At 36.7% G+C, this 21332-nt stretch overlaps 1 protein-coding gene across 2 annotated transcripts in view; it reads right to left on the bottom strand.

Annotated features, from left to right (window-relative positions):
- Nucleotides 1–21332, bottom strand: part of LOC131069115 (vacuolar protein sorting-associated protein 2 homolog 1) — a 120129-nt gene that overhangs the window by 24464 nt on the left and 74333 nt on the right. For both annotated transcript variants that reach the window (XM_058004429.2, XM_058004430.2), the window contains exon 3: nt 9010–9114. In XM_058004429.2, the coding sequence (XP_057860412.2) occupies nt 9010–9114 (105 nt within the window). The remainder of the gene's footprint in view (nt 1–9009; nt 9115–21332) is intronic.

Raw genomic sequence — 21332 nt, 5'->3', positions numbered from 1 at the left:
GTTGACAACAAGGAAGGTGCATCATCTTCGGACACAAGGATCAAATTGCAAGTTAGTCGGACAGTAGTGCTTCCTCCTGAGGAGGCGACAGTTTGTGAGAAGGAAAAGTCACGGTTTCATGTTCAGGTGATCGATTTGGACAATCCAGAAGAAGGGCAGCAATCTGATGATGCTCCCAAGTCTCCAGCATCGAACTTGCCTCATGAGATTATTCCCCCAGTTTCCATTGAGACGCCCCTTTTTCCTCCTGACTTGCTTGTGGATGAATCTCCTCAGAATGCCATTCCTATTTCGCCATACGAGCCACCTCTTGATCATCAACAAGAGAATGTGCAGGAAGTTCCTAAAGATACTCCTGCTTGTATCCAGCTGTCAGAAATTGATACCTCCACTTCTGGTTTTGAAGAATTCATGAGGCAATCTTCATGCCCATTGGTTACTGAGCAAACCGTGGTCACCATCCAAACAAATATTCCTCCCAGGATGACCACAGTTATTCAAACAAAAACTGCTTCTCCTTTGCCTACAACTGCTACTGAAGGAGAGTTGATGGCTTTACCTCCATGGCTTAGTTCTTTTACTCCAAAAAGGAAGAAGCAAGAAATCTCACCTGATGCCTTTGATTATCAGCGACTAAAACAATCTAGATCCAAGCTTGCTAAAAAGGCCAAGACTATCTCCAGAGTAATTGTTGACAGCAACAAGATAAAGGTAGCTGAAATTGTTGAACCCATTGCAGATAAGACACTTGAAAAAATCTCAGTTGCTGATTACAAAGTTACAAGGATAGAATTGGGTAAGCAAACGCATGAGATGATTAAACATGATACTCAGTTTTCTATAGCTTCATTGGATCAGTGGTGTAATGAACTTCTAGCAAAGAAAGACAAGCTACAAGAGGAAAACCGACAACTTATGGCAGTTGTTCATAAAATCACAAAACCTGTTGTTGAAGGGAGTAATTCCATAGGTTCTTCCGGTTCCCAAGAATCAATTCGTGGAGTGGAAAGGGCTGCTCAGAAGGTACAAGCATTGGATTCCTGGGTTGATCAACTTCATGATCTATGTGCACAAGTGATGAAAGACATTTTTCAGATAATGTCTAAGTTGGAAACCGTTGAAGAGAAACTGGATCAGACTTCCGATACTTTCAAAAAGAATCTAGAAAGTGTTGAAGATAGTTTGACAATCTGGCATACCATGCCTCAACAACAGTTGAGTGTTCTACAGGAACATGCCATCATCTCTTCCAGGGTCATGTACTTGGAATTTGAAGAGCTTCTGGAAAATAAGGCCCTTGTTCTTAAATCCCTCATTGAGGAGATTGGTGATACAATGAGATTACAGGGTGAAGTTTTTCAAGATATTGTCTCTCATTGTGAAAAGGCCTCTTGCAACATATTAAGTCAGGATGGAGAGCTAATTCCAGAAGAAGTTCTTGCTAATTTACAGATGAGGATTCATAATGAATGGAGGAGAGAACAATTCTCGGCCGCTTCAATTCAAATGTTGATGAAACACCAAATCTTTTTGCATAAAATCCAGTCCATCCTGGAGAAAAACAGCTCTGCGCTCCTCCGATGCCATGATACCACTGTGAAGACCATGGTTGTTGCCAAGAACACCCATGAATCGGATCCTGATGAACTACAAATGATCATCCAGAAGTTTGAAGGATTCATCTCTTCACGTGCTGCAACTTAAGTGTTTTTCAACACTTAGTTGTATTTTTCCAGATTTGTAATTTTTTAGTTGTATTTTTTCTTTTGACAAGTTACATGTAAAAGCTTTTTTGTAAAATGCAAGTTAACTCATTACTTGCACTTTTGTAATTACATGTAAAGCAACTACAAGTTGTGTTCAATTAGGACTGTAGTTGGAATAAATCTTAGTTAGTTATTGAAGTCTTAGTTAGTTATTGAATAAGTCTTGGTGGTTGAGAGAATCTCTCAAGTTTGTTAGGATCCTCCAACCTTTTTCTCAAAACTCCTCTTCTATAAATACTTGAGGGGTCTATTGTAATCTTTATCTTTTGGAAAGCAAGCAAAAACTCTGCCAAATTTACAGCAAAGAAATCTTTGAGCTTTCATGTGTGAATTCAAAATTGAAAGGAATGGAAGGAAATTGCTCAAGCTTTGAGTCTTTGTGCTACATACTTGAGTTTGTGTTCTATATTATCTTTCTTGCAAGTGTTTCTTAAAGAGCTTAATCACATCTGATTTGCAGTCTTTGTGCTACAAGTAGTTGAGGTTAATATAGATTAAAATAAATATTTTGTTGAGAGAAGCTGTAAGTCTTTGTGCTTTCACTTGTTCTTAGGATAATTTAGGAGTAAATTTTGTGAGAAATAGCTGTGAGTCTTTGAGCTTATACTAGTTCCCATTGTTTTAAGTAGAAAAGAATAAGATATTCCAGTCTTTGAGCTGTTATAATTTGTTCTTTATAGCATTAGTATAGAAAAGGGTAGATAGGACTTCACATAATCAAGTCTTTGAGCTTGATATTGCTGTCTCGTCCCGAAGGAAGTGACGGAAGTCTTTGTGCTTTCTAGAAACTTCATTTCCTTTCTCTCATTTCATTTTGAAAGTGGTTACTGCTGTTTATATCAAATCGCTATCCTTTTCTGTGAAGAGAAAAGGATATTGTCTTTCTTGAAAGAAGAAGAAAGATTGTTGTCCCATCCTATTTTATTTTCAAAGTTGTAGTTAGATAGGGGGAGCCTTCCCTTAATTAGGAGAGTTTTACTCACACGCTGTGGTTGAAACCACAGTTTTGTATATTTCTCCAACTGTACAAAATTTTCAACCAACAATCACTCCTATGGATTATCAAGTTCCCACAATTGACCTTGGATCTACTACAAAGAAGCAAGAGTTCTAGGAGCTAGATGATACCGTCAAGGCAATTGGGGCACAGTTAGACAAGACTATTGAAAAGAAAGAGATGCTTGAGAGTGAGAATGGGAGACTCAAGGAATATATTGAAGGGATGAATTCCCTAAGGCATGAGGATCCTACCCTTGTCTCACCCATTGCTATTGCTCATGGATCCCATTTTGATCATGAGGCGATGAGGAAGACATATCAAGAGGTTGGTAAATGGATAGAGGATGTTTCGAGGCAAGCGGATGATTTCCTAGCTCAGTTTGTCCAAGCATTTGATAAGAAAGCAATGCTCATATTCGGGATACAATACTTGGAAGGAGTTTGGGAAGATTTCCAACTGTGCAGGAAAAGACTATTCCTTGCCTCAAGGTGTTGAAGCGAATTCCAACATCTACATTGATCCAAGAGGGAGTTGTTCAAGAGGGCAATGTGTATGATTTCCATGGTTGGTATTGTTCTTTGGCCATGAGGAAGTCAGTGTATGATCATGCAAAGCAGGAGTGCATGGAGATGGAGGGATCAATCCAAGAGATACAATCCAAGATCCTTACATCTATTGAAGAATTATTGGGACAAGTTGTCCACGCCTCCAACAATTTGAACTTGGAAGAGTTGAAAGAGAAGATGAAATTTATTTACTTCAAACAGTTGGAATCTATAAGGAAGAATCAGCTAGATGATTTGGTTTCTCTCATGATTCACATCAACAACTTGCAAAAGCTTATGCCAAATTGGGAAAGCATTTTCGATGCTTTCTTAGATGCCTTGGATGTGATCGATTTGCAGCAGGAGGGTCTACCCAGTGTTATGATGAACTCAACTTAGTCTTAGCTAGATTCGTGGAGTATGTAGCTAGAGAGAGGGATGAAGACTGGAATCTTCTAGAAGATTCCCTACTTGATGACTAGGCGTCATCCCATTGGACCTCCTTTTTTATTCCTTTTTGATGTAAACCCTAATTAGGGCAATGTTGGCATGATCTCGGCCCTTGATTCTAAATGAATCTCGGCCATTCATTTCAGTTGGAGACTCTATATAAACCCATTTGCCTCTCATTTGTAAGAGAGAAAATTTTGAGAATTGTCGCCTATATACTGCAAGTTTGAATTTAATCATTGAAGTCTGGTGATTTTATGAGATTTTGAAGCAATGCGTGGTTCTCATACCTCCAAAATTTAGATTAGAATTTGTTTTCAAGTATTTTAGTTGGATGAAAGAAATTGTTGAATGCATTTGAATGAAATTTGTTTATCCATACCACTAGCTTCTTGTTGATTGTGAGTTTGCCTTGTATGGTCAACTGGAATTTAAAATCAAACTTAACTTCAATTTGTGCTTACTCATTGATATGCATCCAATTGATGGTGTTGATGTTGTTTAGTATGAATTTGAACATCTATAAAATTACCTTAGATGACTACACTAAGCTTGTGTTGAGTTGTTCCTTGATGACAAAGCCTAGACTAGTTGAATTTCATTGAATCATTCGCTATCTCTTGCATTCTAGGTTTAAGATAGGATTAGAATAGAGTTTCTAAACCCTTCCCCCTTTTGCATTTTATTTGAAAATCTTGGTTAGAAATAGATTGAGAGCTCAAATTGCAAAATCCTAAGTCATTTGAAATCATTGGCAAACCTATTCCATTCATGATAAGTTTGAAATCTTTAGAACAATTGTATAAGTCCCTTTGTGAAAACAGCAGTTCAAATCAAACCATTGAGTTACCCACATGTCAAGAACTGATCATAGAAACCTTGGAGTCATCTTAGTTGATCAAATATTTAGCATCTGAGGTGATTTTGTTCAAGAGAGGGTAGGAGGAAATTAACCTTCCATTTATTTAACTTACCTCAACTCATCTCCCAAGAGTGGAAAACCAACACCTAGGAGGAAATTAGGAAGTTCCTGGTTTTTCATCCTTCCCCATTTGATTTCTCTTGCATTATTCATCAACTTACCTAGAGGGTGGAAAATCAATCCCTAGGAGGAAACTAGGAACTTTCCAAAAAGGTGGGATATCGTGGTCAACAAGGAAATTCCACTCTTTCTTCATTTTCACTTAGAGTGGAAAACTGACCCATAGGAGGAAGCTTCCACTTTCACTTCCTTTCCTTCGATTAATTACACTTGATAATTCACTTGATTTCAAAGGGTGGAAAAATGACCCCTAGGAGGAAACTAGGAGTTTTCCTTTTCTTCATTTTTCATTCAACACTTGATCTCCACGAGTGGGAATTTGACCTCCATAAGGAAACTAGGAAGTTTAGATTTCCAACTTATCAAAGGGCGGAAATTCATGGTCAACGAGGAAATTCCACTCTTTCTTTCCACTTTTACTTGCAAACCTTCCTCAAGGGTGGAAAATCGATCACGACAAGGAAATTTTGTTTTTCACACTGTGTTGAAGCAAACCTTATCACTCAACACTTGATTTTGACCATCCTACAAACGGTGGAAAAAAAACCCCTAGGAGGAAATCTTGGTTTCACTTACCTTGACATCTTTCCTGACAACTTTGCAACATGACTACATTTGACAATTTTTTACAACCTCCAACAATTTGTCCTCAAACTCGATCCTAACACTCTACCATGGATTCCAAACTCAAACCATGACCTACCCCAATGACAAGACACATCCCTCTCATAAACAAAGGTTAAAGACCATGAGCACTGCCAAGCTAGGACAACTAAACCTAAAACACCTACGATGGAAAGCAAAAAGTGGGGGCCCTCATTTGCAATGGGGCGATGTGTGAAAACGTCACAATAGGACTATGGACTGAACACATGAGAATGAAATTAAGAGGACAGGTATGTTTGCCAAAAACACAGGCATCTTTCCTTCAAGTCAGCTTAGAATTTCTTTTTGATCCTTTCAATGGAAAGGTCTAACAAGTGCATATTCATAACTATAACTACAAGTATATAAAAGGGGATTCAAAACACTTTCGGGCTTGTTGGCACCTTTTTTTCTTTCAAAGTGGAGGTGCAAATCTGTTTTTCATGGAGATCATTCATGATGCAGGTCAGGGTTAAGAATCCAATTAAGGACTATCAAACCAAGCTGCTCAGCTACATACACACAAAACAACACAACAACATAGAGACCTGAATGGAACACAAGATTGAATATAATATTACAAAATTTAGTTCATTACACAGGGACAGATGAAACATTTACAAAATAGATCTCTTTCAATTTGCGAACACAGACTTGGATTGATCACGAGATATTTTACCATACAAATGGACTTGTATTTATACACATCTAGATTCCCAACAGAACTTGCTACAATTCCCCATAAAGAAAAATGACCTTACAGAGCCCGTTATAATCCCCCGTAAAGAAAAATGACCTTCCAAAATTGGTGCCTTGTTACAATTCTAGCTTGTCCATTCAATGCAGATAAATACACAAGCAGTAAATTTTCTATTTCCATTGACCTTGTTATGTCTTCTAATTGATCTAGCTATTCTAGTGATCATTCTGAAATCCAAACACATGCAACCAAGGCAAAGATCCAGCAGTGCAATGAAACCTAAACACATGGTTCATGACACGAATCCACTTAATGAATGAACAAGAACTGAAATTCAAAAGTTGGGCATGAACAAGTATTCCTTCTGATGTAAAGGGCTGCAATAACCCTCAATGAACACCGGAAACTAACTTCAAAACTTATGCAAATCTGATTTGAAATCAGAAAACCAATGTTAATTGAATACCTAAATTGATGCAAAAAACAAGGAAAATTGTTATTGAAATCCAAACCAAGTTTACATAACAAAGAGCCAACTTTATTGGCATCTTAATACATCATTCCAAACTGATTTTCCCTCTCAATAACCATCTGAAACACACTCCAAACACTCAAGAAAACAGATCTATGACAGCAAATATGATGGATTCAAACCCCAAAATTATTCAAGCAAACTCATAGAAATTGTCACAGAAATTGTGAACAGCTTTACAAAACAACTAGGTGAGCCTATTGGGTTCACAATACCACTCTCCAATCTGATATGGGTCTGATCATAGACCGGCAACCTAAGTCACAGGATACGGCGATTTTCATGGATGAGGTTCGAATTTAATCGAATTTCAAACTTCTATAAAAAAAATTGAATTTAATCGAATTTCCTCTATAAAGCACTGCTATCTGCCTCTAAACACAACTCAGCTAGTCGTAAGTATTCTTTGTATATGCTTTGTATCTATTGGGTCATGGGTGTCTGCAACTCCTGGGTCGCCCTTGGATTTTCTCCAACAAGGGTCGCTATTCTGATAATTTATTACAAGTATACATATATTTAAAAATAAACAAAATTATAGAAGGCGAATTTTATCCAAATTTTTTTTCAAATTTTTCCCTTGCCGAATTTCATCCGAATTTCATGGCTGTCGAATTTGAATTCGAATTCGAACCTTGTGACTGTGCCGGCAACAATGGTTTATTTGCAGCAGCAATACGGCCTTTCCAGGCATTCTTCCAAGTTCTCCAATCTTCAACTTCAAAATTCAGAAATCTCTAAGTCTGGAATGGAAAGGTCAAAGTTGAAGTTGCTAAAACTTCACTTGAGTCACCTCCCACTGTGGTTTGGTAACCCTAGGCTAAGGAATTTGTGGGAAACAAGAGGGAAGCTTCTTCCCCTTTAGAAATTTCATTAAATGACAATTGGAAGCATTTTCAACTCCACCACCAAACCTGCTAATAATATCGGTCAGCTAGGCCATCCACTCCACTCAACAAGACCCCAAATTAGAAACTATCCAATAACTCCTTATTGGCATCCATTTTGAATAAATATCATTTAAGAGGGAAAAATATGAGTGGTCCCATAATGGTAACTTCCAAAATTTGAATTTCTCCCATATTTGGTTCCATGTGAAGTGCATGTTGGCTCCACCAAAACTCAATGCCCACTTTGGCAATTTTTGAATTTTTGACAGTTCAAATACCACCAAAATACATGAAAAATATAACCATAGGTCTATTTCAACTCTTGCCAAAATATTTAACAAACATATTTGGCTTATTAAATACCAAAAATTCACCAAAAGCCAAAAATACAACAATGCATAAAAAGTAAATCTTTTTGGTTGGTGCTGATTGCAGAGTCACCTAGGATACTCTTGAATCACCTTCCTTGGATGAAAACTTGAAACACTGGAGAAATCCTTCCCAAAATTGACATCTAAAAGAAAACATGTAAATCCATGTTAGGCAAAGTGCCATCCAAGTTCTGGGCTGATAACACAATCAGGTCATTACTGGGCACCTCAGATTGTTCAACAGGCTAGGAAATCACTTGAAATTTGAACCTCCTATGAATAAGTGTGACAAGAATACCACAACACAATCCTTTTGTGTTACTGCCGTAGCATCTTGAAGCCTTTTGAAACATATGGACAAAACTGCAGACTCTAACTCCAAATGCGAAAAAAAAGACCCTATAACACAAAGAAAAGTAAACCACTCTTTTTGGCTGATATAGGATTGCCTGTTGACCAAGGATGCTCTTGCATCAATCTGCATCTATACATGAGAGTGCTTAAGATGATTAGAATTATCTTAGAAGCTAATTTCCTTGCTAGAATAAACAAACTGTGTAATAAGCTTTTTGAAGCAATGTTTCACATCACACTCTGTGACCCATTATCAAGTTAAAAAGATAATGGACTTTGATTCAAAATGTTGATCAAAAAAGATTATCCCACAATTTTTTCTAGAAGCTCTCTCTTGATTATCATGTGAACTTGGAAAGGATCAGATCTTTAATAAATTATCCATTTACTAAGTGTAACAAAGGCTAAATAAACATGCAAATCCAACTAAGTGATCTAAATAAGAACTAAGCCGTAGATGTCTGTGCTTTGATGAAAGAAAGATGTTACATTAAATGACAATATATAATTTAAAAACAAACAAACCAAAATTCCTCAAATACATCACACAATTGCATTATGTATCAATTATTGTATGGTACTTTGATACTCTAATTTCAACACCCAACAAGATATAGTGCATAAAAAATAATGAATCCAATAGATTATGTATCTCCATGCATATCATGAAAAGATTGAGAAAATCATATAAATATCACACAAATACAAACACACCTGAATACGTAGAGAGACCCCCTGGAGCTGTGACTTAAGTGCATAAAACTTTGTTATTTGATGCCTTGTTCGAATGAGATCCTTTGCCATCACTTTTACAGCACCCTAAAAATGGAAAATATTAAATATGAGGTTCATATGAAACTTGCACACCAAAATTATACCACAGATATCAATAGAAATCAAATATGCATTCATAAGGAACCATCTCATCACAAACATTTCTCAATAAATACATTTCAGTTTATTTATTACAAAATGGAAAATTCATGAACAACTCCAAACTTACTAGTGTAAACATATGAGGCTCATAAGAAAATTGCAAATCTGAATTATAATGTAGATATTCAAGGATAGATCAATCCTGCACCAGTTAGGAACTATCTAATAAAAAACAACTATTTCAAAGTTATATAGTGTGTCTATGTTAGCTTTTAACTTATATAACCCTATAGAAAATTGACGCTTTAGAGCAATGTTCGCCATGTCCAGCACTGTTTGTCCTACTCAATAACTTTTGCACAATTGTTGTCAAAGATGTTTGTGAAAAAATTATATGAAGCTCATAGCTTAAGACATGAAAGTATTGATATCAATGATGAAAGAATGCACAAAATCTATGAGATACCCTAGTTATGTATATGGCTCCAAAAATTCATAGAAAAACAAAATATCTAAGTTACCGGTCCAGGTTCGTGTCCAGGTTCGAGTACAAGAACCCGGTTCATGGGTAAGGGCAAAAAATTTTTTGCCCTTGGGTTTGTGGGTTTGGGTTAGTCCGTATATATATATATATATATATATATATATATATACAGAATTATAAAACTATATACATTTGATAGTATGATACTTCATCATTGATCAATGCCAAATGCCAATTGATAGTTCAAAATTTCAATATTATCATATTATGTCATGCCATTTAATATATATCAATGTATCATATATGTCTAGGTTCACAATTCAAATGAAAATGTTAGTGATAAAGATAAATATTAAATGCCAATTGATAGTTAAATATTTAATATTTATCTTTATCAATTGGCATTTAATAGTGATAATTTTAGTTGTCTAAGTTCTTGATTCTAGTCTCCACTCCCAGACCCCCTCATTGTAATCAAATTTCTTATATGACAAGAGATCCCACTAACTAGTGGGGGTTTGGGAGTGGAGATGCTAATGGATTTGAGGGGTTGCAATGATAAGCTACACAAGGTATTAGATGTGAGAAAAAACCAACGATAGAAGGGGTGCACTTCCCTGTGGGTTGGAAGTGGGGGTTTGAAAAAATTAGACAAAAAGAGAAAAACAAAGTGTTTTTTAAATTGTTTTTGTCACCTTTTAAGTGATTGGGCAGATTTTGGGGTTGGGTTTGTGCTCGGGTGCACCCCAGGGACCCCGGGTTCATTGCGAGTCCATGAACCACAAACCCATAGCAAACTCGAGGCCCCTAGGGTGAACCCAGACGCGAACTTGGACCCGAATGAACCTGGTCTGGGTGTGCCCACTTGCAAACATGAACCTGGTAACTATGCAAATACATTTATTTTCTATAGGTGTTAATGCTAAGTTGTCGAGTTCACCTGTTTGAGGCCCCTAACACGAACTGGGTTCACGTGGGTCCTAGTTCGTGTTGGGTTTGTGCTTGGTTCGGCCAAGGTTCACCCCAAGGGCCCTGAGTTCCCTATGGGTTCCTGGTCACAAACCCACAAGGAACCTAGGGCCCTTGGGGTGAACCCTGGCCAAACCCGATCGAACCCAGGCACAAACTTGGGTGAACCCAGGCGCAAACTCGGGTGAACCCAGCCAACCAATTGGGTTAAGTCACATCAAAGTGACTTTTAAACATTAAAAAATGATTGATGAACATTGAAGATAGAAGACAATTATTATTTTTTATTGTCGAATTTGTAATTGTAATGATTTTCATTTGAATCGTGAACTTGGACATATATGATTCTATTATACATTGATATATATTATATGGCATATGAGCATATGACATAATATGATATTATTGAAGTTCTGAACTATCAATTGAATTGGCATTTGACATTGATCAATGATGAAGTAGCATACTATTAAATGTATTTAGATTTGTAATTTTGTATATTTCTTTAAATTTTTGTATATATATATATATATATATATATATATATACACGTGTACGGACGAACCCAACCCACAAACCCAAAAGGCAAAAAAAAATTTGCCCGAACCCACGAACCGGGTTTGCGTCCTCGAATCTGCTCCCGAACCTATATGATTAGGCTAAATAGAACAGTAAAAGGTAAATGTACCTTGCTAGTAATTCGATAAGTTATACCAAAAATGTAAATGGAAATAATGACATAAGCAATGTTATAGATGCTATATAATGGTATTAAATACATTTAAAAACTCAGAATTTTCCCAAGGATGGAAACACGGATTGCTACAATAGTGTTTGTAATGAAAAGCCACGACTCAATAGCAAGCCAAAGTAGCTATACAAACTACACCTAAAAAGCATAGACACGGTTAGTATCAAATCTAACATTTTGAGATGGTTAGTAGAACCAAACATTGAACTAAATGTTAGGAATCAGAATTTTGATATTCCTTGAAAGGATAAGCGCAGAAATTTTGTGACTACTGCAAATTAGCAAACTTTTAGACCTAATGTGAATTATGGAACTATAAAAAATTGAAAAGATAATTTACAGCATGTTGTTAGGCTGAGTTCCCATACCTGTGAACAGGAGAGAGCAAGTTAGCTAGCTCGTGAGCACAAATATGGAACCAACAGATAACATCAACAAGGTAATTAAATGAATGAAAGAGTTTCATTGAGAATGATTAATAACAATGTGCATTTATATCATGTTTACTTTCTTTTAAATTGAAACATTTTTGTAGAGCCAAGTAAGCCTCAAATTAAGTCTGTATGTAGTAGCATAAGAGAAAATCTTGATGGCTAGTAAATCTATGACTTGTTTTCATCTAGCCAAGTAGGGAGGTGAACAGTGACTACACGCATTGACGTGTTCCAAACTTATTAAAACCTTTGGCCAAGGTGACGCTACAATGAGTATGCATCAATCAGATCAATCGGTCCAGATATGCAACCTAGATAGAGGTCGTACTAGTTAGGAGTTGCCTATGGTGTGTGGTTGACTAGGGTTGTGTAGGGTTAAACACCAATCTCAAATGGCATTAGATCCAACATCTACTTCTACCTTGTAAAGGATCGGGCCATTCCAGTTGGAAGTGGCATGGGGAAAAGATAAATTTGTAGTTGGGCAGAAAATCACCCCGATGATACTTCCCCTCTTCCATAAAGAAGTGACACTTAAAAATTCAAATTGGAATTCAAGAATCAATAAACCCTAAACTACTCGTGATGATTAATTATGTAATTGTTAACAGGTTAGTTCTTATTCAGTTTAAGCTATAAAACCATTTATGATTGTTTGAAGATATTACTTTCTTAGAAAAGATAGATTTCTTTTCCTTTTGTAAAAAAAAGTTGTAGCTAGTTTCTTAAGTTTAATTAAGTAAATTTGTTTTATTCAGTTGCTTAGATTTAGCATGTTACAGGTATACTCTTGATTGCGCATTAGAGTTTTGGCATGATATGTTGCTCTTGAGACCATGGTATGTTCACTTGGAGCATGTGACATCCTCGGAGGGGATGGTTAGATCATGATGTCATACTGGGTTCCTAAATCTATAGTTGGAGCTTTGTCAGTGGTCTAGTGAGTTCTCTTTGTATTGTGTGCATTGTTCATATGCAATAGAGCTTCATGAAAGTGCAAAGATGCTTTTAAAGTTCAGCATGGATTGATTATTTGTTGGTACTCATGGATACATGGAGACTCAGGTGTGGCTGTAGTTCTCTTGAGATGAGAGACATGTTCTTAGATGCTTACTCTTTATGAGATTTCAGCTGGAAGCCTAAGGAGTCTACACCTTGGTTGGATGTGAGTTCAACAGAGACCTATGAGGAGATTGTTCTTAGATGAGTCATGTTGACTCGGATATCTTGGAGTAGCATTCTCATTCCCCCACTTTTGGTCTTCTCAGTGGTTAATCACTTGAGAGGTATTGCCCATTGTTTCTCTCAAGTGCTTTATGTTTTTCTTTCATATTCATGGATCTTGAGCTACGGTCAAACAGTTTTGGAGGATTCATTGTGAGAGATGGACATTATGGTTATCTCCTTGTTATGTGTTTTCTTTTATGATGATCATAGGGGATGGTAGTGGGTTGATTTCCTGAAATGGGAAATGGAGTAGTTTGATCTTCTTTGAGAGGTTTTTTCATCCATATGGATACATGGTATAGATGTTATGTTTGATCTCTTGAAGTTGAACAGATTTGGATGTTGTTATGGTTTTCTCTTGGGGTTGCGAAGGAGATCATACTTGACACATTTTGCATTTAGAGGTGTATGTAGAAGGACATACTACATTCTTATGATTTGCAAGTTCTCTCTTTGGTCTTGGTTATCTTCCTAGATGTTTGCCTTCAAATAATATTGTTTTTTGTGATCTTAGGTGGAGCCATGGTGATCACAAGTTTGTGGTCATGTGTTGTCACTTGTAATTTATTGTTTTTTGGTGATGACATGGAGGTTCTTTTATCTCTTTCCTTTGTTGGATGTGGAGGATTTGGGAGAGTTGTGGAGACTTATTGGGAGAGATGTTTTTTGCAGCAAGTTTGTTTGCAAGATTTGCATACCTTTGTGGATGGTCCTTGGTACTACATGGTTACACTTTCTATGTGTTGTGATTGGTAGACTCAGTATGCCTTTGATCTTTTCAAATATGGCATTACCCATGCAGTGGGAGTTCTTGGATGTGTTTGGTCTTCATCGAGTCATTTGAGCATGGAGCTTTTGCTTGCAATTTATGGATTGGTTATACTGGTGGAATGAGTTTACTGATGTTGGATACCTTTGAGGTATGTGTGATTGGATGGATTAGCACTTGCTATGGGTGCTATTTTCAATCCTGTGGGTTTATGAGTTAGATGGGAGCAGTCAATTTGGTTGATGTTCTAGCTAATGTTCTATCTTGTTTTCTAGAGGACTACATTGTAGTTGTGTTCCGATTACGGGCTTTGAAGTTGATGTTTTTTTTTTCTTTTGTATAGTTTGTGAGCACAATGAAGTGGTGGTAATATCCTGTAGCCTTTGATATCACTAGGATCTTATGCTTGTGTTCTTTGGATTGGTACATATTCACCTTGGCTTGTTCCTTTTCTTCCATAGGTGGCATGTTGGAGGATGACATCAATTGTTGCCTGAGATGGTGGACATCTTGGATGTTGTTGCTAATGTCTTGATGGAGCACGAAAGCATGTTTAAGATTGTGTGGTTTCATGGATGGTTGTGATGATGTGGTTTCATCATTTTGGCTCCTAATAAGTTCATGTCGTAGACTTTTGACAAGTCTTCAACAAGTGGGAAAATGTTGGGATTAAGGTGTCTCAACCTTAGAGTCCTAACATGTTGAGTTATTTAATTAATTGTTGCATAATTGATTTATCCTAAGTTATTAACTTCCTAAGTTGTCATTTACTTTGTGGGACCTCTTGGTGAGGTAGCATCCTACATGGCAGACGACGAAATGGAATATTCCTTCATTTTTCCCTTCACATAGAAGAATTGAAGGAAGAATCCTTGAAAATTTTCAGCAAACAGCAAGTAGTCAAAAGGTAGTTTGATAAAAAGGCTACTCACAAGGCTTTCAGAATTGTAAACTTGGTACTGATGTAGGACAGAGCACATGGAGAAAAGGGACAAGTAGTGAAGTTAGACCTTTATGGTTGAATCCTTATCAGATTTTTGAGATTTTCACTTAAAAATAAATTTATGTTACAAACTATGGATAGAAGAAATTTGGCTCTTCCTATAAGTCCACACCTCACCTATTATATCCAAGTTACCACACGATCCCGACCAACAACACAGTTTAGGTGTTCATTTTGTCTTTATGTTGGTTCTATTTTTGCTTTTATTTCATTTTTGTTGTGTTCTTGTCATGGTTTTCTTTTGGTGTATTATTTTGGTCTTGTGTGAAATATGTTGTGCAAAATCATCTTAAAGTTCACAATAAAATGAAATGAAAGGGGAATCATATGCAACAAGGTGTACTTTGGATATTTTCAATATAAAAATTTGTCAAAAATCAGAATCATAGTCCTACGAAATTTACATGAACAGTTTTTCTATAAAGATTGGATCTAGAAGAATCTTAAAGAAATAAGGGTTATCATTCAATTTAAATGCACACTTGAAGCATCCAATGGATGATAAACAAATAAATAGGATAGTTATTCTTTTGAGCAAATATTTAACTTGTAGTACTCTAATTGCTGAAAGTGGTTCTAAATCCTTTATCAGACTTTCATCGCCCTAGCAAAGATAATCAATTTTTTTTTTAAATGAATGAATTGAAAGAAAATTTTCCATCATGAAATAACTCTTGCAATCTCTACCAAAGTTATGTGTGACTAGTGGCAGTTGCAATGCAGTGATATATACCAAAAATGATTCCATTGGGGCTATAGACTCCTAGCTGGCGACGGAACAAAACTACAGCAAAAAATATACAAGTCTACTAAGCTATACCAATCTATTATAAGCATACTGACATTATTTGGGAACCTGCAAGTGTTTCTCAGCTCCAAGGTTCAATGATCCCTGTGGATTTTACTAAAACCTTGAAGATGTAGGTTAATCAAGTCTCGCATAATTGCACACACTTCACCATTGTGTATTCAAGTACTCAGTGTATCAGTTTTTATATAAAATATTATTTATGTGAATTTAACTGGAATTTGTTTTTACAGGTTTATATCCTTTCTGATTTTGGAGATAACCAGAGATTTTGGGTTCATCTAATACTCAGGACTCTGGAGATTACCCCAGGAAGTCTCCAATTGTTGTTGCCACCGTGCCCAAGTTTTGCAGACTATCTGAATTTTCAGTACAATATTTATTATATTTCAATTAGTTTATTAATAAATTTCTCATGATTTCATGCTTTTAGGAATTCTGTGTTAATTTTCCCCATGACATGCTGCATATATTGTTTGAATGCATTATATTATCCGATTTAAGTTGAATTTCCTTCTGTTTTATTGTTATTGTCACAACCCTCCTTTATCACCTTTGGATTAAAATACAAACTCTATTATATTTCTTTTGGCTAAACTATTGAATGAATATTATAAAGGAATAAAAATAATAAATCACACACACACATAGAAAATATACTTTTTTTTAATTGTTTATTTAAATTTCCTCACCCAAATTATGGCACATGTTGTAGGAAGAATAAGAAGCTTCTAGAGGCTTCTCCACCACCTTGCATGTAACTCCTCCCACTAAGTCTAATCAATTTGCATGAAGGCCAAATTGGGAGAGAATCTCTATTTTTTAATTAAAAAATTAGGTAGTGGAATTTGGAGTTTTTTTCTTATAAAAGATGTACAAGTTTTCAAAAAGAGGAGTTGGTAATTCCATAAAAGAAATTCTTCAAAAAAATTTCTCTTGTAGTCATATTTTCATTTTTTCAGCTAAGATTTTTGCTTTGGAGGACTTCTCTTCAAGTTTGAAGGATCAAGGGAGATCCATAGAGGATTCTACACCATTTTCAAGCACCCAGGTTCTTTCAAATTTAGTTTGTTTTTTCATGAGAAATAGATTCATTTATTTTCAGATTCTTGATAAGAATTAGATCCATTAGTTTCAAATTTTTGATAAGAAGTAGATTAAATTGTTTAAGAAATTAGAATCATTTGTTTCAAATTTTGATGAGAATTAGATTCATTATTTTCAGATTCTTGATAAGAATTAGATCCATTAGTTTCAAATTTTGATAAGTATTAGATCCATTGTTTAAGAAGTTAGATCCATATATTTCAAATTCTTGATAGGAATTAGATTAAATCGTTTAAAATTTCTTATTAAGTTTTAGATTGATTCTTGCTGAAGAACTAAAATCAGAACAATCTTTATCTCCTTTCTCCAGAATCATTTCTCTGGTTATTGATTTAAAATCTGAAACGTATATTTGAAGAGATCTCGCTGTGATCATTCTCTCTGTGATTTCTCATTTTCTGGTTATCTAAATCCTTTGTAATAATATAATTAACATTTCTTCTCTGTGAAAAATTTTCTCTGTGTGTACAAATAAATTTATCTCTCTTCTCTATGAATAAATCTCCCTGTGTAAAGAACAAAGGAATAAATAATCCCTCTCTGGTTATTTCTCTATTGTATGTTGTTCCGGGAACTTAATCTGTATTCTCTCTAACATTAATATTTTTTTTTACATACCTGTTATCTATTCTTCTCTGTGTGAATTTCAATAATCTGGAAATGTAATTCTCTTGCATATAAAAATGCACATATATATATATATATATATATAAAGCATAAAAATGTATTTCAAACTTTAAACCATTGTAACGCACGGCATTCAAAAATTGCCATGAGACGGCTAGCGGAAGGCATGCACGCATAGTATTTAATACAACCGCCGCAAGTTTTATTGAAAACCGCGGGGTTAATGGTACCCCCCACTACCCTGCAGTCACCGTAAGTGGCCGCAAGGGAGTGGAGGGGACCACGCGGCCCCCTCATTCCCTACGGACCTGCGCATGCAGGACCGCAGGGGATGATGGGACCCGTGGTCCTGTTGACGTGTATTTTGTACACAATCATACACAGAATAAAATACCGACAGGCATCTTATCCTCTCTTGAGAAAATAGTCTCTAACTGCTGAAGATCTGCAAAAAGGATCAGTTAGATGGACTCCAAGGTTCTTTTAGTGGGGTCTCCACGTGTGGACAAGCTTTTAGTGGTATGATGTGATTTGCTGTTTCCTTCAAGGCTTCTTACGGATTCAATAGTTCGAAGATTTCACTAATCTAAAAAGAACTTTCAAAAAATGGAAAAAGATAGGGCTTAAGAGGTCTAATCTAGCCTAACCCTATGAACGACTTAGCATGGATGAGATTTGGCAAGACTCAACCAATTTCAATTTCGCCATAAGACAACAACTCAACTGAAATTAGTGCGATCTTCTAAGGTAATAATGATGTTCAATGCATCAAAGACCAAGGACACTACTACAAAGGTACATATCCTAGATACGAAAATGCTTGAAGGTTAAGGACTCAAGGTGTTTTCCAGTCGACCACACAAGGCGTTCCTACAATCAGCAAGAAGCTAGTGGTTTGGATTGCGAATCCTACCAAATATCAAATCTCACACTTAGTCTTTCTAATTAACAAACTACTTTGATTGAGCGTGATTCAAGTACATCCAACAACCATGAAGATAACTCAAGAAACTTGCAACAAAACACCATAACTTCAATATTTTATTGATTTCCAAGTCATCATATACAACAATTGCTTGAACTTCTCTCTTCAAGACTCAATCTTGCTACAAAATAAAAATTGCTTACAATTCTAATCTCTCTATTTCACTCTTAACTCTCTTCTCTATTAACTGACCATTACAAATGAAATGAAAATGGGGGTATAAATAGCATCCCCAATTACAATGAAAGGTCCAGATTGAAAGTAAATCAACGGACAAGATCATGACACCTAAACCCTAATTAGGGTTTGTTACAAATGACCTCCTTTTTACTGAACAATATTAAATACATAGCCAAATATTAAATTTGGCACAAAAATCTAGGAGGTATCAACCAATGAGAAATAAGATGTCATGTCATCTGTAACAACCTTTCATCTAGAATCTTATTCCCTTTCCAATTTTCCTTTTTAGCATATGCAATGAATTTTGTCACAATTCCTTCGATTTCTGTGATTGGAATCTCGGGAAGATTCTTGATACTCTCTTCCAAGTGGATAACCTGATCAAATGCATCTAGAAGAGCTGTGTCCCAAGTAGGTTCAAGTTCCTTTGTTCTATCAATCAGGAGCATGGTGGCATACATTTGATCATACTGCTCATCTGTAACATCTGCGTCCTTGCGAAAGATGATAGTGATTCTATCCTCAAACTCTTGTAAATCCACATCTGTCTCGACCTCGATCCTTCTGCCAAGAATGGTACGAAGTACCTCAAATACTCTGTCCTGGATCGGATTGATCACCTCCTCAACTTGACCACGTCTAACACTGATGTCCTCAAAGAGAACACTCTTCATATGGAGTAAGGTTGACCACTGAAACAAACTGTGAGAATCGCCTTCCAAGATCTTCTCTTGTGCTAAAATTCTTCTAGATGTATGTCTTATAACTTTCAAGACAGGGATGACAACGTCCTTGGTATGGGCAAATGCAGCTACTGTTGCTATCAATCTGTGGATTATCTCAAGAACTTGGATAGCCTGATGGGTGATCTTCGACATCCTTGTAATAAACTCAATGGCCACCGTGTGAGATCTATCCATCCAATTACATGTACGCTGAACCATATTCCTGAATCTTTCTGCTTCATTGATTGATTGAAGGGGCAATGCCTGCAATGGTGATCTAACTGGATCCTGACGTCCCAAAGGTTCATTGATGTGACTGAAATATGTTCTCCATGCACCGACCTCTCTCTCAAGCTTTCTATTCTTTTCTACTTCTTCTCTAAACTTGTCCTTCAGTGCCTCAAATGTGTCGGTGGCATCATCTAAAGTCTGCTCTGCTGTGGATGGTCCTAACTCAATAGTCTGTATATGATAGTCTTCTGCTAGGATCTCACCCTCATATTTGTCTGCTGCCGGTGTAGCTATCTGCAGTTTTCTAGATCCAGTCTCATCTCGAATCATCTTGGACATCTTTGTAGCCTTCTTCTTCTCTGTTGTCATGTGTGAGCGTCCAACAAGGCTCTCTAGATCGATTGCACTGTCCTCGTCCTCAATTACGATCACCTTAGTCAATCTTTCCTTCAACCAATCTGGGATATTTGATCTTGTCTCTTGAACTTGAATTTCTTTGTGTACTACTTCTTCTTGTCTGGGAGGAGATGTTACTTCATTATCATTATCTAAATCATAGTCTTGGAGAGATCCATCGGATGAAACATGCTGTGCCTGTTCTTCCTCTTGTCTATCATTCTGTACCATCGATTCCATGGATTCTTCTACTCGAACTGTTCTATCTTCTGGCCTGGAAGAAGTACCTGGTGTTTGATCTTTGTTAGCACCTTGCTTTTTCTTGGAAGGCTCTTTCTTTTCTGATCTTTCCTTTCTCTTTGAACCTCTCGGATGGAGATTGCCCTCACTGGCACATCGAAGGTTACCTTCACCTGAATTCCTAGGATTAGGATTGCCTTCACTAACACTGGCTCCACCTTCGGCTGGCTTTTCTTCCAAAGTAAAAGACATGGCTATGCCTTGTTCTCTCAACTTCTGATGTTGAATGTCTACCCATCTGCGAGTACAAGACAAGACTGGTGCCATCAAATCATCTAAATCCACGGCTTCGGGCTCATTCCAATTCAAACTTATTGTTTTGCTCTCCTTATCATATGAAGATTGGATGTGCCTGCCGTTGTCCTGAGCTTGGTCGGCTACTCTGTAAATCTTACATTTCCTGATGAAATCCAAAGGCAATCTAGAATGTATCTTGCGTTTTACTTCAAGATCATCTAGGAGATTCATCATAAAATCTTCAATTTGGTACTCATGTCTAAATCTTCTGCCGACTGTCTCCTCTAAATGTCCATGTGGATCAAAACTATTCCTCCAAGCAAAAGATGAAAAAGGATACAAGGCTAACTCCCTCTCTGCGTCATCCATGGCTGAGACATTGGGACATACCTCAACTGAATTACCCAAAATAATAGGTACCTGAACTCCATTCTGATGTCTGTGTCTGAATGCCTTCACATATGCTGCCAACTGCCTTGTTACTTCAAGTAACACAATTCTATCTGTCGGGTACCTCGGCAACATGTATGGAGGTAAAGGACATCCATACACTCTAATGTAAGTGAACTTGGGAAACTGAATGAACCAAGCACCGTACCTCTTGATTAACTCCTGGGCATCCTGAGATAATCTATTGTGAATCCCTCCTTGCAACGTCCTTGTGATGTTCATCGTGAAAGTATCATTGATTAACTTGTAGTTCTTCCCTGGTGGATGATGCAAGTGGGTATAGGATTCACAAACTCTGACCTCGCCGGGTCCTCTTCCAATCACTCCTCTGTGGGGTAGTCCTGCGTACTCGACGCTCCTGATTAAGGCATAGATGACATATGAACTCATGTGGAAGGACTTAGTAGCCCTGAGTCTTCTCAACTGTACGTCTAAGCAATGGCTAATTATCCTAGCCCAATGTATTGTACCCTTT

Source organism: Cryptomeria japonica, chromosome 1 (genome assembly GCF_030272615.1).
Source record: "Cryptomeria japonica chromosome 1, Sugi_1.0, whole genome shotgun sequence".
Lineage (NCBI taxonomy): Eukaryota > Viridiplantae > Streptophyta > Pinopsida > Cupressales > Cupressaceae > Cryptomeria > Cryptomeria japonica.
Note: the sequence above shows the minus strand (reverse complement) of the source record. Positions and strands in the feature narration are given on the sequence as shown.